At 39.9% G+C, this 21,181-nt stretch overlaps 1 protein-coding gene across 10 annotated transcripts in view; it reads left to right on the top strand.

Annotated features, from left to right (window-relative positions):
- Positions 1 to 21,181, top strand: part of robo2 (roundabout, axon guidance receptor, homolog 2 (Drosophila)) — a 258,926-nt gene that overhangs the window by 203,414 nt on the left and 34,331 nt on the right. For 7 of the 10 annotated variants that reach the window (XM_019345219.2, XM_019345220.2, XM_019345214.2 and 4 more), the window contains 9 exons: positions 7,713 to 7,849; positions 9,065 to 9,076; positions 12,879 to 13,003; positions 14,555 to 14,726; positions 17,410 to 17,615; positions 18,533 to 18,614; positions 18,720 to 18,885; positions 18,982 to 19,148; positions 20,430 to 20,551. In XM_019345219.2, the coding sequence (XP_019200764.1) occupies positions 7,713 to 7,849; positions 9,065 to 9,076; positions 12,879 to 13,003; positions 14,555 to 14,726; positions 17,410 to 17,615; positions 18,533 to 18,614; positions 18,720 to 18,885; positions 18,982 to 19,148; positions 20,430 to 20,551 (1,189 nt within the window). The remainder of the gene's footprint in view (positions 1 to 7,712; positions 7,850 to 9,064; positions 9,077 to 12,878; positions 13,004 to 14,554; positions 14,727 to 17,409; positions 17,616 to 18,532; positions 18,615 to 18,719; positions 18,886 to 18,981; positions 19,149 to 20,429; positions 20,552 to 21,181) is intronic. The other 3 variants (XM_019345215.2, XM_019345221.2, XM_019345217.2) reach the window with 1 other exon arrangement.

Here is a 21,181-nt window from a genome sequence, read left to right as displayed (position 1 = left end):
AGACTTGGGCAGTGTGTATTATCTCCCGCTGCCTACTAGCAAAGTGTGTGGTCCATGTCTTTCCCTCCTTTGGTATAGCTCTCGCTCTTCATTTGCTTTGGAACCTTGTGCCCTCTCCTGCGCCTTATCAGAGCCCCTTTGGTCCTGCAATCCATCTGTATTCAGGGCATCTTTCCCTGTTGACCTCCACAGCACAGCCCCTGCAACATTCAGCAGAAACGCCTTTCTTTCTGACTCAATTCCTTCGTGGTGTGTTCATGTGTGGGGGTTCGTGTATGATAGAGATGTGTGGGTCATTCTTTTTGAGAGAGCTGTTAAAGCTAGTGTGACAGGAGTGCCTGTGTTATGCTGACCACCCAATTTCAGTGATTTCTCACCTCTGCAACTCAGCAGAATGAAAAGATGACAAGCTATGGTTCCTGTCTCCATTACTTGCCTTGATATATAAGTGGATACATCTAGTATTTATGAGTGGGTCTGTAAGGGGGTGGGTGAATGAAATATTATTCATTTGTTCAGGTGTATTTTTTTTTCAGATTTCTTAACACTAACTGTGTCACCAACTAAGCAAGCTAAATAGATAACTGACTAATAGTTTGTAACAAGAATATGACATTGTTATGCATTATTAAGAACATCTACTGGTAAGCCACCGTAAATATGCCATCATATATCAAAAAAGGCTTCCAGGCATTGGTTAGCGAGGTCCAGTTTTATGTTTTTTCCATTAAAGCCATAGTGCCTGCTTTAAATAAAGTTTGAACTGCTTGCTAAGGCAATGGGGAGAAGAACTATTCGAAAAAAAAAAATAATGGTAAAAGGGTAATTTTTTTCCCACTAAACTGCCAACCTAATCATAAATTTTGGAATCTTGCTTAACCGTTGTGTGATTAAAGTTGGACATGGTGATGAATGTTAGTTGGACTGTTGTGAAGGCCCTTATCCTGCTAACACAAGAGGTGTGCCAGGGACCAAGGATTGGAGTTCTGGCTCAGGGCCTTAGTGAAGCAAGATGAGAAGCAATAGTGGTTAATTGATTCCCTCTTATGGGTGACGAGGCTTGGACAGGTATACTCCGGTTGCTTTGATCAGCATGAGGTAAAGTAGCAGTCAGATGGTGTAAAACTGGATCAGACTGTCAGAGCGAAATGGAGCAGAGAGGAGACTGTGTGTTAGAGCAGTGAGGCCAGAGAGCAAGCTGGAATTAGTCCTTTACTGTATCTGGAGTCTGACTCATGTGCTTAGAGTTGGCACACAACCCCTCTCCCTCCTCACAGTCCCCTTCACATGCACTCGCAGAGGTGAGGCAGATAAGATCCTCTCCTGTTGAATCATTTTGTAGACACACTCATCCAGTCATACGCACAACCAAGATAAGATTCTCTTAATGTGAGTGAATTGGCACAAGACTGAGGGTCGAACATGGGTGACTGTGTTCGTGACAGACAGTTTAAAGGCAAATCCTCTAAGATGATCTGGAGGATTTTTGAGCCGTAATCCTTTTAAATTGTGTCCAGTAAAGTTGTCATCTCTGTGCTGCTTTCTACATTCAGCAAACACATCAAGTTGACAACTGAAAAATGCCGCTTTGTTTCGCCATTTGCTTACATTCCTATCACTCCTCATCTCCCTTCACGAGTGAATGACTCTACATATGGGAGGATATGTGTTTGATGATTGTATACGCCATTCTCTGTGTGTGTGTCTGTGTATTTCTTCCATCTCTGGTTTAAAAAAAATGGAGTCCAGCAGGGTGAACTTGGCTCTCCTATCCTTTCCACAGCACTTCTTCATGTGCAATTACATTCCTCCTCTAATAGAGAACAGAACTCTCCCCAAGTTCAGTCACAATAAAGAGCTACTGTTCCCTCGCTGTGCGTACGTACGTGTGTGAGTAAGTGTGTGGGTGTGTGTGTGGCCACAACTGCCTCTTATCCGTGAGTATTTCCACTCATCTTGTCATTTAGGTTGATATCATATGGGAAGTTGATTACAGATTGATGGTACTCGTGTTCCTCTAATAAGTCATGGACGGGCCTAAGGTCCTGTTTTGAGAGTCTGACAGAGATGGGACCAAGAACAATAAGAATGTTGTCCAATATGTGCATACCTGGGTTGTCCACAAGGCAAGGGCTCAGTCAAGACTGTGGGAACCTCTCTAAGCACTTTAGCTGTTACTGTAGCGTCTTTATGGCTGATTACATTGTCTAATGTATTCATCAGTGCTCTTAATGTATAAAATGAAAAGTGTAAAATCTAGCCGAAGGCATATATAATGTACTTTTGACTTTAAAAGATCACATAATTAGTAAAATGAAATAATTTGCTAGCCATGATGCTAGAGCTCAGTCTAAGAATGACTGCTGGGTAAGACCTCAGTCACACTAGTGCAAAAATAGGAGGGCAGCTTGGGAAAACCAGGGAAAACTGGTGGTTGGTGAGTGATTGCACTTCATTTTTTGGCTTTGTGGGATTGATTTTGAGTAGTTGAAGTGACCAGCTTCCAACCAACAATTTTGATTGGTCCATCACTGTCTGACTGCAGTCCCTTCTCAAACAAACTAGTGAAGGTTTCCAAATATCGTACCATCTAATACCATCTAATTCATAAACGCAGACAGATTGCCAACATGTTGTAATCACTCTGAGTAAGTTGGAGTCAGTCTAGACCAATGAGCACAACACATCTGCACTATCAACTAATGAAATGCACAAACCCAAGTTGCTAAGGTTTGTGGTGAACAATTTACTGTAAATTGCACTAAATTTAATACAGAACAGCATGTCTTATTTTGCACACGATATGTGAGAGGGGGAGATGTTATCAGAATGAGCGTGTAATTGGCAGCACTAGAAAGCTCAAAACTGTGAGCCCAGTGCCAAAACTTTGGCTTTGTCCTGATGCTCTTTACTTAGTGCTCACTTTGAGTGTTTAGAGAGAAGCTCCACATATTCCTGCTTCACAATGAGATTGGGATATTGTTGAAACAGAGAAGAACTGAACTGTACTTATTGGAGCGTCTGAAATGCATACAGTACATAAAAATACATGTCTTCCTTTTTGTGTTTCAGGCTTTCAGTCACATTTGTAAATTTCTAAATTGGTACACAATGAAAACACATCTGCATGCCTTTTATGAGCAGTTCACGTAGGAACTCACATGTTATTCCATGTGTTAGTGTGTTAGATTAATGTCTGAATGTAAGAGTATGTTAGGTTTAGGGTTAGTTAAATGATATATTCCCAGACTCATGCTTTCTACTTCAGACACTGGCAATCAAGCCCAACAAGACAAATGGTAAACCATGCCAGCATTAAATTCTCCATCTACTTTGCACTCTTTGGGAAGCTCTACCACTTAACTTCAATATATAACATAAAATAATGTCAAAATGCAACAGCACAAAATGCTGTCGGATTAAAGAATCATTATGACACTGCAGTAGATTCCTAAAAAAAAACAAATTTGCTTTGACAAGAGATTTTTTTTTTTGCTTTACTGCAGAGAATTGTCTGCAGCGTATCACCTTTATTAATATTATTATTATTATTTTTTAACACAGCTATAATTTTCCACATAAATTATCTAGTAAATTAATGTTAATTCATTTACTGAGATCAACAGCTCACTTAAAAATGAGTTTAAGCATTAATAAATATGTGAAAATTTCTCAGTTCTGTAACATACAGCATCAGTGATGCAGTGAATAATCTCACATTAACATTGATGTTTTCACTCAAGAGTGTGTGTCTTCCTCTCTATTAACCCATCACAGCAGCTGTAACATCACTTGAAAAACAACAAACCGTGTGCGTAACATTTCTTTTGAAAAGCCTTCATAGCAAGGCTTTGTAGCTGCAGGATATGTGACACCAGTGTTGGTACGTAACTCCAGTTCATTTTCTCAAAATGCAGAAAAAACAAAGCAATTTGTGTATTTAGGGACATGGTACAGTAGCGGTGATTTCATTAACACATAGACAGCTTAGGATCTGCCATTAAAAAATATTTTGTGTTCTTCTACACGTACATGCCAGCTGTTACACACAGATTCCAGGTTTATATAGTTTGTGATAAAGCAGCTCCGGATAAATCCTGTTCTCCACCTGAGTCTCGGTTCTCAGGACTGCAACTAGTTCCCTATAGTTTTTAACAGAAGAGTTCCCCCTTATGTAATAGACATATTTCTTTGTCTTCAGCTTACTCTTATTTATCATTTATCAGCAAATTTGCGCTGCTCTTGTTAGAATGATGGTCAGTAATGAAATTAATTACCTGCATCTGTTTATTTCTAAATTTATACATCTGCCCAGTTTAGATCTGGCCCATGTTTGATGTGTGGATTCTGCCAGGTCTAGTAGTAGCACGCTGGTACAGCGCTACACGTTTGACGTAGATGCCAACATATTTGCAACAGTCTGCAACAGATTTGAGTTTCCTCACAGTTAATCATGGTATTATCAGAAACAGATTGTATTTAAATGCCAGCTTGACCCTGTTCAGTCAAAAACTGTTAGCAGACTTACTTTGTCTTATTGTCGTTTTATCACATTCTTGATGCACCAATGTGAGTTTGAAGAAACTAACTCATACAGGTGTCAGACCTGGACCCTTCATTCAAAGTGACCATTTAAAACGCAAGAAGACTGTAAGTTGATTCACACTGTCACAATAGTTTTAGTCGCGCAGTGCTCTCTAAACACTATTTCTCTAGTGTAGCCTAACAAATAGAAACTGTAGCTCTGAGTGTGACAACACAGAGAAAAGGGACAGATTTACCATTAACTACTGAACACTTTTGAATGTGCCAGATAATTATTAGTTATATACTAAGTAACCACTGTTGCGCCACAGACATATATGTATACAACTCCCGTACTTTAGAGATGTGTCTTTGGATCCTATAGTTAAATCTATAATGAATGTATTTTTTTAAAGTCATCTGAAAGAGTCCTACAAATAGCTGAAAGCAACAAACACAATGCCAGTTGCTTTTAATGTTTTCTCAAATCTATATTCATTATTGGTGAGTCCTTCTGTGCTGACAAAACCTTTCAGAAACGATTGAGACTGGTTTGGCCAGTGTTAAAGTGTGAGAAACAAGGTGAAAGCGCATGTCATGCAAGAAGTTTGAGAGTCAGCCTCGGTTGAGAGTCGTTTTGTGTAGCTTTAATTGAAAACGGTGGAAACTATTTACTATTCACTTGCTCACCTCTCCTTGTGTTCAGGAGTTGTGTTGTTTTGCATAAGCCCTAACTTGTCCCACCACTCTTTCACCTTTTCTTCCAAGTAAGGAAATCACGTTGATCCTTACCATCCGGAGGGCAGGTGCTGGAGGATGCTTTCTCTATTAGCTTGTTTGTTTTTCATCTGACAGCAAGCTTGCCACAGAATGTGCTGCCTCATTCCTCTGGATGCCACGCACTTGGTTTCAACAATAAATGCTTTATGCACATCCCCCACTATTACCTGAACTGTACATCCCTTCTCTCTAGAACAAAGCAGTTAGTCATGACTCAGTCAAATAATCATTATGGCTCCTTAAATACATGTGTGGAGGGGTGGAACAGGCATAGTTGAGGAATTTACTTCAATAAAGCTGCCATTGAATGCTTGCTGAGGAAATGTCATAACAGCAGGTACAAAAAAAAAAAGAAAATTAGACATGGATAGACAGGATAGATTAGTTTTGCAGCTGCCAGTGGAAAACAGCCATCAGTGCACCTGATGGTTGAGCAGAGAGGTGTTTTCCACTCTCAGGGAAATGGACCATATCATACTCTTACCTTAGTCACAAAGTACTGTTAAACACAGTTTGTTGTTATAGCCAAACTTCAATTGTGGTATCCAGAGTAAACGTTATCCTCCTGTCTTTTATGTAAAAAACAAACACACTTAAAAGTATAATTTCATGTTTTATTGACGATCAAAAGCCAAACTCAAAAAATGACTTTACACCTTTAACTAGTAACATCTGCAAAGCCAAAGCCTTATATGGTGTATTTCTCTGTGCTGTAAAGTTCTATTGTTATCTAAAAACCATTAAAAACACATAAAACAGTCAAACTGTTGGACTGGGTAGTATTTTTCTTCATTACAGAGAACATGACCAGTGTAGTTTGTTCAGAAACAACTCTGCTTTGGCATTTTCAATCTCTGTAGGGTTTGCTCTGTTAGGCAGACATTGCGGTTCTTTATGTGTTTTTAATAGTTGTTGGAGTGCAAGTGTGGAGCTTTATAGCACATGGGCATGTGCTATAATAAAAGAGTAATATGATGTCAGGCTTTTTCTTTAAAGCTCCTGTGTGGATTTGAAAAAGTCTAAAAATCTTTTGCAGACTTTGCAGACTTCGACAGTGGTGTTGACTTGGTTGGATCTCATGAAATTGTATTTTTTAACTCTTGGAATAATTATTTCATGATGTACTGTGAGTTATGTTATATGACAGCTAAAACTCTTTCAGGCCCTCATTCATTCTTTTTAAGAATGTACCAGATGTTGCTGATTTGCTCACTTGTAGTAGTTGCTGTCTCTCTCATTTATTATTATTCTTTCTTTTTCAGCCTAATGATGCCCTCCCTTACTGGCACAGACATTTATATGTGCCTCATGCTCAAATTGACAGTGAAAAGCTATTAAATAACAATTCAGCACATTGAATCAACTTCAGATATTATGTCTGCTTCATTTGTCATGAAATAACAAGGGAACAGGCCTCACCTGACCACAAATCTGCTTGTCAGTTAATTGTCCAGTTAATGCAGATTTTTTTTGTAAAGCCTGTTTAATTAAAGCTGGAAGCCTGCACTTTAACCAGATACTGAATGTTTAATCCCTTTAATTTGAAGTCCACTGTGGCAGTATACAGAGGCAAAAACACAAAAATTGTGACTTTGTCCAACAAATTATTGAACTAACTGCACTGCATCAGTTCTACCAATGTTATTGTTTTCTGCATGCTAATCTTTTAAAATATCTGTAATCACATTCTTGTCTAATGCAGATCTAACATTAATCTGTTGAACTGATGCCTGTTTTTGGCCTCTGTGAGTGACAGACTGTGGACAGGGAAAGACTGTCAGCCTGACAGACCACCATCACACAGCACTACCACCCCTCAACTAACATACTACTTACACACTGCCAGAACAGGCACCCTCTTCAATTACAGACTGCAAAAACAAACCATACCAGCATCGCCGGCTTGTCAACTGCCATATAATTCACAAAGGTCTGCACACATCAACACAAATATTTGACTACCACAATGAAATTGGAAACAACTTTTCCCTGCTATACTTGATATATTGATTCAGTCAGTTAACATGTCTTACACTAAGAAAGTGTAGTGTCTATAAAAATCATATGGAGCTGACACACACACACACACACACACGTATATACACACAGTTATTGAAAAACAGCTCATGAATATTGCACAGGTTTTGAGCGTTTCCAATTGAATGAATACGTCTCTGTGTACTGCCTGTCATTGTTGAATAATTGATCCTGCTCCTTGCAATAACCATTTGTCAAAATGACCAGTTTGCTTCCCTGTACCACTCCAAGAGGGAAAAACCTTTAATATCTATTGTCATACAGTTCTAAAATAAGTTTTACTTGGTTAATGTTTTATCTTTTTTTTTATAGCATTTGAATTAAATGATGATCAGGCAACTTGAATATCAGTGTTATGTCTTTGTTAACAGGTATGAGATCAAGTATGACAAGGAGGACTATGTGCTGAGAGTGAAGAAGGCTTCCATTAATGACGAGGGCACATTCACCTGTGTCGCAGAAAACCGTGTGGGCAAGCTGGAGGCCTCCGCCACCCTCACAGTCAGAGGTATGAAACCGATATATATCAATTCAAACAATTAAATCAATCAGTTAAAAACACACAGAGAAACTGTTGAGCATATTGTTCTTATTCTTCTTATATACAAAGATGAAGTTTTGGATTGGTAATTCACTCCTTACTGTCCCCATTACACAAGTGGAAATGCAGAATGCTGAGTACTATAGCTAAGAGAGATGTAGACAGTGCATGAATCTGTTTAATTATTTACATCTCCAAGTGCAGCGTCGACACACTCTGCCACCCTCCCCCTGTTGTGGTGGCCTGCAAGCCACACTGCCCTCCATGCTGTAACCACCCAGTCAGCAAAGCCATTTCACAGATTACTGGTGCACACCACACCTGGGGTTTGCAAGGTTAATAAAATCATTCTAACTGTTTTTTTTTTCTATTTTCACCACTCTTCTTCCCATTAAAGTCGAGTGTTTAACGTCTCTGTGGAGCGCTTTACAGCGACACAGAGGACCAGAAGGAGGTAAAACAAGGTCTTGGTTGACTACTTGTTTTACGCTTTTGGAATCCAGATTCGTGAGAGTACCACCTAATTTTTTTGGTTTACTTCGCCATGAGTACCTATACAGGAACACAGAGGAAACATTGGGAACAACTACCAGTTCATCTATGGGGTCTACTTCTCTGTGACACTTTCAGAAGACTCATCCTTTGGATATAACCTACATGCCTGACTTTTTTTTTGGTTCTCTTTCCTCCTCTTTCCTTTTTTTGGGTTCTGTTCATCAGCATTTATGGCAAACACATCTTTGCCTCGCTACTACAAACATACACCACCCATAGAATTGTAGATTTCATTATTGCAGAGAAGGTCCAGCAGTGTATTTGTCCCTGAGGAGCAATAATGACTGCCCACACTAACATTTGATTGCAGTTTAAGACTTTTGACTACCAGTGGGTATTCACATCAGACGGCCTCTGTCATTCAGGGGTCTGGGAAACAGATGATGGGAGCTCATCAGCAAAACTGTCCAGTGGGCAGTGGACAAAACCTACTGGATCCTCTCTTTGTAATGCTTACACTGTGCTAGAAGTGTGTTTGCCCAACACAACATGTCATTCATTCTGATTTTGATTTCCCTTGTCTTATTTTATTATGTTCTGTTCCTTTTGTGTTGTTTTCTATGTTTGTGCGTCTGTGTCTTAATTTGTTTCTTTTGTGTATCCACTCCACCATTGTCGTGTTTCCAGCTCGCCCTGTCGGTAAGTACCCATCCTTCTGATTTGATCCCATGCTGCATGCCTTCTCCATACACCCTGTTGCATTTGACTGCTTGACAATCAGTAACCATCGCTTTAACATTCCTGTACTTGACTAACACATTTGTTGCATAAGTTGTCCCTTCTTTCAGTTATTCTTTGTACATCAAATACTTGTGAGATATTTGCAGATTTTAGAGCTACATCTCTTTTCGTTAACTGGCTCTTGTACGTACTTTAGAATTCAGAAACACTACTAAAACTTTTCTGTCTACACAGAGTCCAGATCAGATATATATTTAGACAGATACTTTTTTTTGTTCTGTCCACGCTGTGCTCTTGAGCATATCCAGTTTAAAATGAATGAATGAATAAATAAATTATGTTTTCTAGTGGGAGTTCTCAGGTTTAGTTTCAGGAGTGTTAGGTAGATAGAAATTCCTTGATGCTTTACGACTTTACTAGAAATGCTTTCCCGTGGATAAACAGCTGCCATAAACTTTGCATTGTCACAAAGTTACTATTCATTTTGTATTTTTATCGCTTATACGTGAGCTCTACTGGCAGCTGATGAATATTGCGTATGTTGCTTTATTATTATAGATTAAGGCTTATGTTAGTATTGTTCCTCTAAACTGAAGGTTCTTTAGATTCTAGTCTCTATTCTTTACAGTGAAAGAGTGGGCTAGCAGTGTAATTGACTCAGACATTGTCATCTCATATGGTCCAGAATGTGTTTAACTTGCGAGTCTTGAGGCCATCTGTGGATTCTTGGATCACAGAGCTGAGATCGGTTTAGTTTTGATCAGCTTCTTTCCTCCTGAGCCCAAGAACACCGGTCTGGGAATGTCGTTTTATTTCCCTATAGATTGGTGTAGGTCAACAGAAAACCACATTTGGCACACTTCATATGTGAGATTGTTAGAGGGAGTAAGTGAAAATTGGCATCTTGAGAGAAAGACGTGCTTTTGAGAGCAGAAACGGGAAGAATGCAATAATGAGAAATATGCAGGAGGAGAAAGAAAGGGAAAAGAATGGCAGAAGTGTGTGTCAAGACAAGCTTGACTGGTAGAAAAAAAACAGACACTGCCTCAATGGCAGGACTTTGGTTGGCAAAACAGCAGTGGCGGTTCTCTGATTGTCAAACTGTCAGTTTCCAAGAAGATGGAGGAAATTACACATTCACTCTGCCTGTGGGAAGAGACAGTAATTGCTGTCAACTTTTGAATAAAATATGATTGAATGTGGGATTTTAAAGGAGGAAGAAATATTTGTGCTTGAGTGTGCTGAATGGATCGCTGTCTCTTTGTCCATTTGTTCTTTTCACCCTGACTGCTGTTTTATGCTGAGCCCTCTCCAAGCCAGGCAGATGTGACTTGTCATGAATTAAATATGGGCCCCTGATCGTGTGTTTCCTTAGGAGGGAACAGGAAGGAGCTTCTCATATGTCATTAAGGGTTTCTGAATAAAAAACAGGGCCAATGTCTGCTAGCCCTGAGCCAAGCTGTGAAACTGTCGCACGCTGACTTCCCCTTGATTTGTCGAAAGTTTTGATCTGTTCTTCTCAGTCGGACCCTGTCTACTTTTTGGTCATTCTCTTCATGACTATTTTATTCAAATATAATTTAAAGACAGAAAGAGGGATGAAAAGTTGTGAAATATGTAGAAAAGCAGTAAAGACTTAAGCCGAGCCTTTTTGTTTAAATTGCAGTTTTAACTGGAGCAAACAATCACACAACTGAGATTGGATGGATTGGATGTTTTTGGCACTTATTAGTGAATCTAACACTTAAGCACACTTGCACATTCGGAAGCTTAACCATTAATAAAGAGATATCTTGGAGAATGCCCCCAAGATATCTGTGAGTCATGACAAAACTGGTTTCCAAACAGATTGCTTTCTTTTATTTGGTATGTTAACATCGACTGTAGATAAAAGAGTTTTTTGGGGGGTTTTTTGGTTTGCCTTTGGAAACAATGACTCATACCTGAAAAACAGTTCAAAGCATAAGAATTCAGGCCCATTTAACATGACTTTAAATCATAAATAGTAGGAAAAAGGAAGTAAGCATCCTTTTTTCTGCTTAAGTGTGTAAATAAGTCCATGAGAATGGCAAACAAAGAGTCATTAATGGGAATTGAGAAAGTGACAAAGGACAATGCTGGGTAGTACAGTGATAGGAGGCATTCTGTAAGGTGTGAAACCATATTTTAGTGAGTTGTTAATAATGCAGTGTGTGGTATGGAATGGAGCAGAGAATAAGAGGGAGGGAACTAAGACCTTGCCAGAGCAGGATTTAAGAGCTCTGTATCAGGCCCAGCATTGTGAGAGCCACAAGATATCCAAGCAGCAGAAGGCCAAACGGCAAAGCAGTAAATCTGTTGCCATCTGCACCATTCCCAACTGTGTGTATCTTTGACAAATACACACGCCCAAAAAGGGATTACATGATGAAACCAGCCAAATGGGAAGAGTTTGGCCCTACTGGAACCAGCTGGCTTATCAGAGAAAGGACTTAGAAGAAATCAAAAGAAACAGAAAGAGTGCAAGATGTTGCATTGCAACAATTCTTGTCAGAATTTTGCAGAAGTCTTGGTGTTTTTCATTGTGTTTCTTAAAAGAAAATGGTCCCTCTAATCCACTCTCTGTGCTTATTTGATACTATGGCAGTGACTCAGGGCCCTTAATGTGTTGACTTTCATTATCTCTGCAGGAGCTGTGTTTCCTCTGTAAGAGTTTTTGATTTTTATCTTGGCAAACATGGCTCTTGTCAACATGACCCTCAATGACATTCACCGAAGAAACAAGTAGAGGCCCTGGGTCAGGCAGTAATTTACTCAGATAATTAAAATGCTTTCTTGCACTTGTACCGATCAAATGATAGATTATTATGACTGGATAATAAAGTTTTTCAGGTGTAAGGACACATGCTATATGCCTTTATTGTGCCGTCTATGCACTTAGATTATGTCAGCTTTTGCTTGTTAAATGTCTCATTAAAAAGCAATTGAAATATCTGTGAAACAAAGTTTGGTGTGAAATTTTCCCTCCTTCGACTGGTGTCACGGAACGGTCAGAAAGCAAAAACAGCAGCACTGCACGCCAATAGAAGTTGTATCCAGTCCTCTGTCTTCGTTATTGGCCTGCATCTGTCAAGTTGTCAGTCAGAAATGTCTCACTCTGTTCGTCTAGCTGCTGATAAACGTGTGAATGTTAACTGAGAAAGCTTCACAGTACAGTTTCAGACTTTGATAGCTTTTCAAGTGGTAGCTTGTTGTGTGGTAAACACAAGTAGTCTTTTCTTTCTCTCACTCACTTTTGATACAGCTTTGATCAGAAGTTGTATCAAGCTGCTCACAATCTTGACTTTTATATGAGATGCATTCTGATGCAGAGTAAACCCTCCATATGGAAAGTCAGACACAATTAACCCTGTCTATTCCTGTTATAGTTTTCGATGTTTCCAGGGCATGGGTGTGCCTATGTGTTGTCTCAGATCTAAATGCCTTTGTGACTGAGACGCTTCCTTGTGTGAATGCCACTGTGACTGTCATTCATTCAGCTTCAGTCTCACCTGGATGAATGGCCAGCGTTGTTACCATGGCAGTGAGAGTCATGATAGTCACTGGTGTTCAGAGCAAAAGACAGATATGATGCTGCATGGACGCTCTGTACAGCACTCCCATTTTGATTTGACCATGTGATATATTGCTTGTTTTTGCTTGAAGTCCTTAAGCCTTCATGTTCGGCTTCACTATGCACCGCAGGTCCTCTAACACTGTTGTTCTGGCCCTTTGACTTCAGCTCCTCCCCAGTTTGTCATCCGTCCAAGGGACCAAATCGTGTCACAAGGCCGTACTGCTACCTTCCCATGTGAAACCAAAGGAAATCCACAGCCTGCTGTCTTCTGGCAGAAGGAGGGGAGTCAGGTACAAGCACAGTCTAATCCATCTTGGTGTGAAGAAAACAGTTTAATGTTTTTTAATTACTTTTTCATTATTATTTCTTACATGTGAAAACATATCACTCTCTTTTTAGGCGGGATTTATTATCTACCGTACATCTAGCGTTATCAACAGTCAGGTTTCGATTCTACCAACTGTACACACAGTCATTGTGTTTTTTGGATTCCCCTGCTTTGCGCGCACACACACAGACAGCACTTCTACACTATCTGCGATCGGTATCTTTACCACAGACACATAGATACACCTTTGTTCTCAGGATCCGCCAAATCAAAGTGTGCCTGGCAATGTGCTAATTGGTTTTCTGTGACCCTGAACTGATAAGAACGATCCTATCCCTCACTCAAGCAGATAACCCATTCAAATACCTGGGTGTCCTCACAACGGTCAACAACAGTGCCAATTAGGAACCTGTTGGGGCTTGTAGATGAGCCACAGATATGATTCAGCTCTCGCTAAGGTTGAAACACGCTCATGCATAGCCTGCAGGCCAACAATTAGAACACAGTTTTCCGAAAACAGTGAACAGAAGTGAGACACATGCTTACAACTTCGCACAGGTATGATGCTCAAATAACAATATGTTACCTAAAGCATCGTGAGTCAGTGCTATTGAGTATTGTGAACTCATATTCTGTGTGTGTCTCACTTTGTCATTAAAGTTGAGGCTTTTCAAATGACTGTTCGTTCTTGACATTTCTGCACTTGTTGGCACTTGTCCTTGTGTTTATTAAAGCTTTCTATTCTTTATCCTTACTGACATGGAAAAGATGTGACGGTATTTGTTAAACCTAATTAAGTATATTAGTTAAATAACATTAATGCATTTCTTCCAATTGAACATCTCATATGTTCTGGAGACCCATAGTGTCTAATAGAAAAGAAACTGTGCAGTTTGTTACATGTAAGTGATTAGATGTAATTCAATCCAGCTGTTTTTGCTGGTTCCCTCTGGGGATCCTAATAAAAACAGTACAGCAAGAGCTGGGACAAGGTGGGAACTACTCAGAAAGAGGTACTTTTTTCTGTGTCATTAGTCGTCTAATTCTGTGTATTTACTCTGAAATGTGTTACCATGATTATTTCTTCCTTTCTAAATTCAAGATTACATTATATTTAATAAAGTTCAATTTACATGAGGTGGTCTCCTTTTAAAAAAATACATTTAAAAAGATCTCAAAACCACCGTGGAATTGAAGCAGAGAGGAAAGTGGTCATGAAGCCAACAAGAGCAAAAGTTCCCTTCCTAAGAGAGTGGAGCCACTGGCTTGGCCCAAGAATAAGTATGAAACCAAGTCATCAAACATGTTTTGCAGCTCGTGAAGTCGGTTCACATAGTCAAAGAGAGAATTGTTCATGCTGTGATTACACTAATAGTCGGATGTGTTTGCATGTGAGTGTGCACAGTATATGTGTGGATTCGATGGTGATGGATGTGTGAGCATTTTTGTAATTCTTCCAGGTTGAACTGCTTCCATGTTCTCACTAATTGGCTGTTTGTTCCATTTCCTGCAGAATTTGCTCTTTCCCAACCAACCCCAGCAGCCCAACAATCGCTTTTCGGTGTCGCCCAGCGGAGCCCTGACCATCTCATCTGTGCAGAGGGCAGATGCTGGTTACTATATTTGCCAGGCCCTGACCGTTGCAGGCAGTATCCTCGCCAAGGCTCAACTGGAGGTCACAGATGGTGAGGAAAACCTGACATGTAACTTCTGCCATGCCAGCACACTACTACACACTGACACATTGCTTAGTATCACTGCAGATGTGGTGAGGCAGGTGAACCATCACCAAACAAATTACTTATACTGACACTGATGGCATCTGACTTGAGTTTGTCAGCTTTTAGCTACAACACGGCTATTGCCTTGTTAAGTGCAAGTAGGAATTTGGCCTTCAAGACCTTTGTGTGTGCAGTAGGTGCACAAGTACAAATGAATTTTTTAAACAGTCAAAGTGCAAAGAAAAATTCAACTATTGTTGAAGAAATGTCAGTATGTCCATAACCTTCAGTTACTGTGTTTTTGCTCTGTGCACTTATTTCTTTCTTTCCTGATGCAATTTAATTAAAAATGCCTCGTCTTCCTATTGGAAAGAAAATAGAGCATTGCCCTTGAGTTTGTTCAAGTTTAATGGTCAACGGTTTGGTGAGTGAGTGAGCCACATGTATGTGTATGAGGGCGGGAGCAGGAGAAAGAGAGTGACAGAGTGACAGTGGCTTTCTATGAAATGAATTACTTTGTCTTGCTAGGCACGGGAGCATCTAATCAGCTATTGTGATGGCAAGATAGACAGCTATCCATATATTGGCTAAAGTACCTGCTAGCAAAAAGATTAAAAACACAGCATGGGCATTTTTTTTGTTTTGTTTTGGAGTCGGGTACAGGTACATTATTGAAAGTGCCCTTCAAATTCCTGCTTATCACTTTTTCAGCTGTATTTGTATTTTTATTTAAACAAACATTTTGTACACATGGCACGCGGGTATAACAGTCACAAGTGTTTGAACTCTGATTGGGCTTTAAATTCTTTATGAGTGTCTCTGACAGACTGAAGAACTTTATCAAAGTCTTACAAAGAAAGATACAGGTATCCTTTTTGGATATTAGTGATACTACTTCCAGCTCACATGTGGCAGTACCAGGGCCACAGTGTGATCAACTTAATGGCACTATAGTGGACAGGTGGTGGCAACATACAGGATGTCTCCATAACTCAGTGTAGACAGTATGGTGAAAAACACATTTACTTTGGAGTGAAATGTCTAGCATTTTTATAGTTAAAGTATTTTAACTCTCCCACTTTAATTTTTGCCAAGATATGCTATTGATGACATGTTAGCAAAATGAATAAAATCAGCTGAAAAAGAGGAAAGAGTGTGGTGGGGGTCAGGGTGAGGTCATGGCCACACCTGCTGCAGTCTTCATGTGATTTACTGCCCGGAGTCCCGCCAGCAGTCTGTTGAGTTCAAGGAGATCTGTAATGAGAAATTCCTGATCCAGAGACCCAAGGCCTTAGTCGAGCTTTGCCTCCTCCCTTTGTCACTCCCACATGCCATGAACACATAAATTAAATGCATCAAAACCCTTGACCAAACCATGCCTTCTGTTTGCGCTTTAGCTTCTTTCAAACCGAGTCTTACAGCAGTGTACTGTATTAAGTAAGGACTGCATTAATGTGAGGGACGTTGCTTTAAACATCTTTTAACAAACATGGCTGCACATTATAATTTAATGCATCTTACCTTTGACAAACTATGCTATTAGAAGACAAACTGTATCTTACTGAGTCCCTGGCTAGAAGCAGGTGCTTTCAATTGTCTCTTGGCTGGATTTCAACTTTACATTATTACTTTTGATTCATTTGATCACATTTGCCCTACTTACTTATTATAGAGGCCTAAAAACAAAAAACGTGGAATTAATGTAGTATATTTGGCTGGTGGATAACATATCAGGTTTCTCTCTACCTCCTTGACCCGAAGCACCTACGAAAGTAGAGAGAATAATCTGGAAACACTTCCTTTTATCAGATGTAACTGCGGGACAGAAAATAGGGTTGCAAGCGAGGTGTGATAATGTGTTGAAAGGTTACTGAGGTACTTGGTAATTAGCCCCTGCAGGTCTGACATCATTAATCCATACTTTCTAATTAATGTAGGTTCTGCGAAGCCAGGGGGACTCCACATTATTCAACTCTAAATATATAAACTGCCTGTGTGCTACAGTACTAAATCTCTGAGATCGCCTCTGACACATCCCCTATTTTACAGATGTTACCCAAAGGCTTTTTTGGCACATTAAAACAAATGAATTTGCTCATATAAATGGAATCCATCAAAGTTGTAGCATTTAAATTGAAACTGGAACCAAATAATAAAAAAAATTAAGGTTGCCTTCTCTGATTCTTTTGATATAAAGAGTTCAGTTTCCATACTTTCTAAAATTCACCTTTTATTGTGCCCCACACTGCACATAATGAAGTATTTATCTGAACCATACTGACTCAATAGGCCAGTGTCTCACCGCCAAACTGTACCACAGAGTCTAGAGTAGTGTGTAAAAATAAAGCTACCCAGGCAGTAACTGGAAACCGCTTAGCATCCCTCTGCCACATCAATGAAAGAAGAAAACACTACTCAGCTTTTCTTTCCTGGAAATACAGGAATCATTGTTCTGTGGCACAATTACAAGACCTGCAGAGAAAATAGTCTACTTTATGATAGATACCAACATCCGCCCCCCGCTGTGTGTTTTATGACCAGTGCTATCACTCAGTTTATTTTATAGTCATGCGCATTATATGAGCATCGTCATTCATCTGAACTACAGAATATGGATAACACTCATATTTTCCTCTTTGTTTCACAGTGCTCACAGATAGACCTCCGCCTATTATTCGCCAAGGCCCATCCAATCAGACCCTGGGGGTTGACAGTATGGCGCTACTGAAGTGTCAGGCTTCAGGAGATCCTATCCCCTCCATCAGCTGGCTGAAGGATGGGGTCAGTCTACTAGGAAAGGACCCCCGCATGTCGCTGCAGGAGCTGGGCAGTCTGCAGATCAAAAACATCAGGGTAAAGGATTTTAGTGTTAAAGTCACAGTTACTGCTACTAACTGCTACTATGTCTTAAAAGTATTGTGCTTTCTTTGTAGCAGAGCTTAAAACCAGCATTAAAATAAAATGTCTGAACAGTTCTTTGCAACCGCATGGTCATGTTTACAAGACTCCAGGATACAAGGTTTTTCCAGTGGGCATACAAGAAGTACCAAACTCCCCTTTTTAACTTGCATGATTGTATCACTTAGTGGCATGGTAGCTCCATTTGAGTTCAGCTGTGAAGGCTTGGATGGAATCCAGCTGTGGTTCAGAATATATACACACACATTTATGCACACGCAAATGTATCAAGTAGATTAAATTTAGAAGAATCACATCTCCCTTTCTGCACTCTGTGGCCTCAGTGGAATACCTATTACGCTTGACAAAACCGGTGACCACTGACATGTTATTTAATAAATGGAAGGAAGGCACAGGGACAGAAACCAACAAACAACCAAAGTTCCTAAGAGGGATGGAGAGACAAGCCAGCTGTCATCGGTCCAGGAGGTTCTTGCTGGCCACCCTAAATTAATTAGCCTGTCTTTGTTGTGGTCGGCAGGACAGTGGGGAAATAAGGAGGGGGAGTGGAAAAGTGATGGAAGGGTGGTGAGTAGAAAATGGAATTCATTAGGAAATTAGCGTCAGCACTTTGAGGCACTCACAAATGACACATGGTTTGTCCAGCGCAGGGCCTAGCCGGAGAAGTCCCCCCATCAGTTTCACTGTGTCAGCGATAGGCGGAAACACGTATTCAGTCACTGCTGCTCTTAGGAGGGGGAACTAAAATGTCCCTTTCGCTAATAGTGTTATTAATGGAATCCTTACTACTGCTTATATTGTTTGCTGCTGGTTTTCATTTATATATCTGTCTTTATTCCACTGTGTTCTAGCTTGCAGACTCTGGGATCTACACATGTGTGGCCACCAGCTCCAGTGGCGAAACATCATGGAGTGCCTTCTTGGAAGTCAAAGGTAGGTCGGGGGAAGATGACATGATATTGACATGATATTTTTTTTTAACTTTACTGTTTATTGATGAAAATGGTTGTTTGTTGTATTTTTCACTGAAACTTTCAGAATCAGGTGGAGTGATTATAATGAAGAACCATGATGATAATGAGCTTCCAGGCCCACCATCTAAACCTCAAGTTACCGACGTCACCAAGAACAGTGTGTCCCTGTCCTGGCAGCCTGGGCTGGCTGGAGCATCTCCTGTTTCCTCCTATGTCATTGAAGCGTTCAGGTTTGTTTTACCACTCCCATCAAACCGCCAGTCACTAGCTATCAGCTTTGGTATTCTATGGATTGCGGATATAACTTTATTTCTCTTGCACTGTAGTCAATCAGTGAGCAACAGCTGGCAAACAGTGGCAGACCACGTCAAAACCACCCAGTTCACTGTCAAAGGTCTCCGTCCAAACACCATCTACCTGTTCATGGTGCGAGCTGTGAACAGCCAGGGCCTGAGTGATCCAAGCCCCATGTCTGATCCTGTCAGAACACAAGGTACCTTACATAACACTAATATGAAGCGACTTCATTAACTTATTCACTGCATGCATGCATAGGTTCGTCATAAGCCACAAGCTGAATTTGATTTCCGTTTCTAAGGATAGATTAAGGTCGCTGTGTTCCACTCCAAACTCTGATACTTATCAGCCCATCTCAGCAGTCTGCAGTGAACAGTCATACTGACACTAACACTGCACAACTTTCAAGAGGTCAAATTTTTCATCACAGTTCAGCTCATTAAGGCTGCACTTAAGCAATTATGTAAAATAGCCATGTCTACTTTTGGAAGGCCTAACAGAGTTAGTGCTATGCCTGCTATGTTAATCATCATAACAGAAGAAAATGACTGTCTCCAAACCCAAAGATGATTTGATTACAGTACTGGACAGTCTGCAGTCAGATTGCATTGAGATGATAACACCCTCCCACAAGCAATCCTTTGGCCATGCTCTGTCAAATGTAAGCTAATACCATCCTAAAAAAGTGAATTTGATTTGCAGCCTATCTCTCTCATGGTGAGATGAAGACCTTCAGATGATATATAGAAGTGTTGATTGACAATAGCATGCACTGATGATAAATTGATTTTTTACTTCTTTTAACTGTGTTTGGCCTGTCTTGCTCCTTTGGTGTGTCCATGTTATTTATCACTGCACTGGGTTGTGTAAATGAGGCATCTTTTTTTAAAATATAGGAAATGATATTTGTGGCTTTTTTTCCTCCAGTAAATAACTCAAAATGTGGCTCATTTCAGCCACACTCAGTATCTCATATGCTGGAATTTTTTATTGCTTATAACTTGAAACACATGCATGGGGGAAATGAGCTGGAACATAGTGTCATGGTGTCCATTCATCTTCCATCCAGTATGTCTAAGGGGTCGTATATTCAGAGTTCATTCAGTGATGTGGTTTTTCAGTCAGATCCCAGTAAGTGCAGACAAGTCGCACGTCTAAAGAACTTTGCAAACCCAACTCTACTTTCTTTTCTTTAGAGCAGAAAAGTGCTTAATACAAAATGGAATGAGGTCATTTTAATGCAGATGAAGTTGCTCCTTTTTAAATGAAGTCGTGATTACCAAGTGTACACGTCTTTGTTAAATCCGACTGGTCTATTCAGTCTTTCTTTTATCATTCCACTTCTGATGGTGATGAATCAAGGTTTATTGTGTGGAGCTGAGTGAACAGAGTTTAAGAAGAGTAAGAAACATTTTACTCTCTTTGACTTTACTTTGGGACTTCTCTTTCTCATTTTTACTTTCTTGTTCTCTTGCAGATATAAGCCCTCCAGCTCAGGGTGTGGACCACAGACATGTACAGAAGGAGCTCGGCGAGGTCATAGTTCGCTTGCACAACCCTGTTGTCCTGAGTCCCACAACCATTCAGGTCACATGGACAGTAAGTATAGCTTTGCCTGCTCAGACCTTAGTTGAGTCTGTGCACTGCAAGAGCGTATATTGTGATTCTTTGATTGTGCAAAATTGAGTCACAGTCAAGATAGTTGGCATTAAATATTCCTCTTTGAAGCCAGAAGGTGCTCCTTGAGGCTAGGATTTGTTTTATGCCAGGAAATTTTTGTCAGGTTATTCCCTAAGACTGCAGCTTTGAAATATTGTAAATGGGAACTTAAAAGTAACTGAACATCAGATAGCTGCAAAATGGTTTTATTAACCACAGTAACATCAAAAGAGATGTCAGAGACATCTGGTTGTTCATCTATCTTCCACATGTCTTCAGCTGCTTCCCGCTTACATAAAGGACTAATCAGATAAAACCGGATTGAAATTAATGTTTTTATAATACAGTGTAGTAATCTGCAAACAGGAACCTTTGCTTGCACCATATCCTATATGCACTTTCTGATGCTTCAAAATAAGAATAAACTTTTGCCCAATTTTAGAACATTTTGCCAAATGTGAAACACTTTTTAAAATTTTTATATCTGTTTAATAATGAGAACAGAAACACTACGGTGTTTAGACTGTATAATATGTACATGGTTATTTTGATTGTGGTCCTATAAATCTC

This window comes from Oreochromis niloticus, linkage group LG14, assembly GCF_001858045.2.
Source record: "Oreochromis niloticus isolate F11D_XX linkage group LG14, O_niloticus_UMD_NMBU, whole genome shotgun sequence".
In the NCBI taxonomy this organism is placed as follows: domain Eukaryota; kingdom Metazoa; phylum Chordata; class Actinopteri; order Cichliformes; family Cichlidae; genus Oreochromis; species Oreochromis niloticus.
This window is presented reverse-complemented; position numbering and strand designations above follow the sequence as displayed.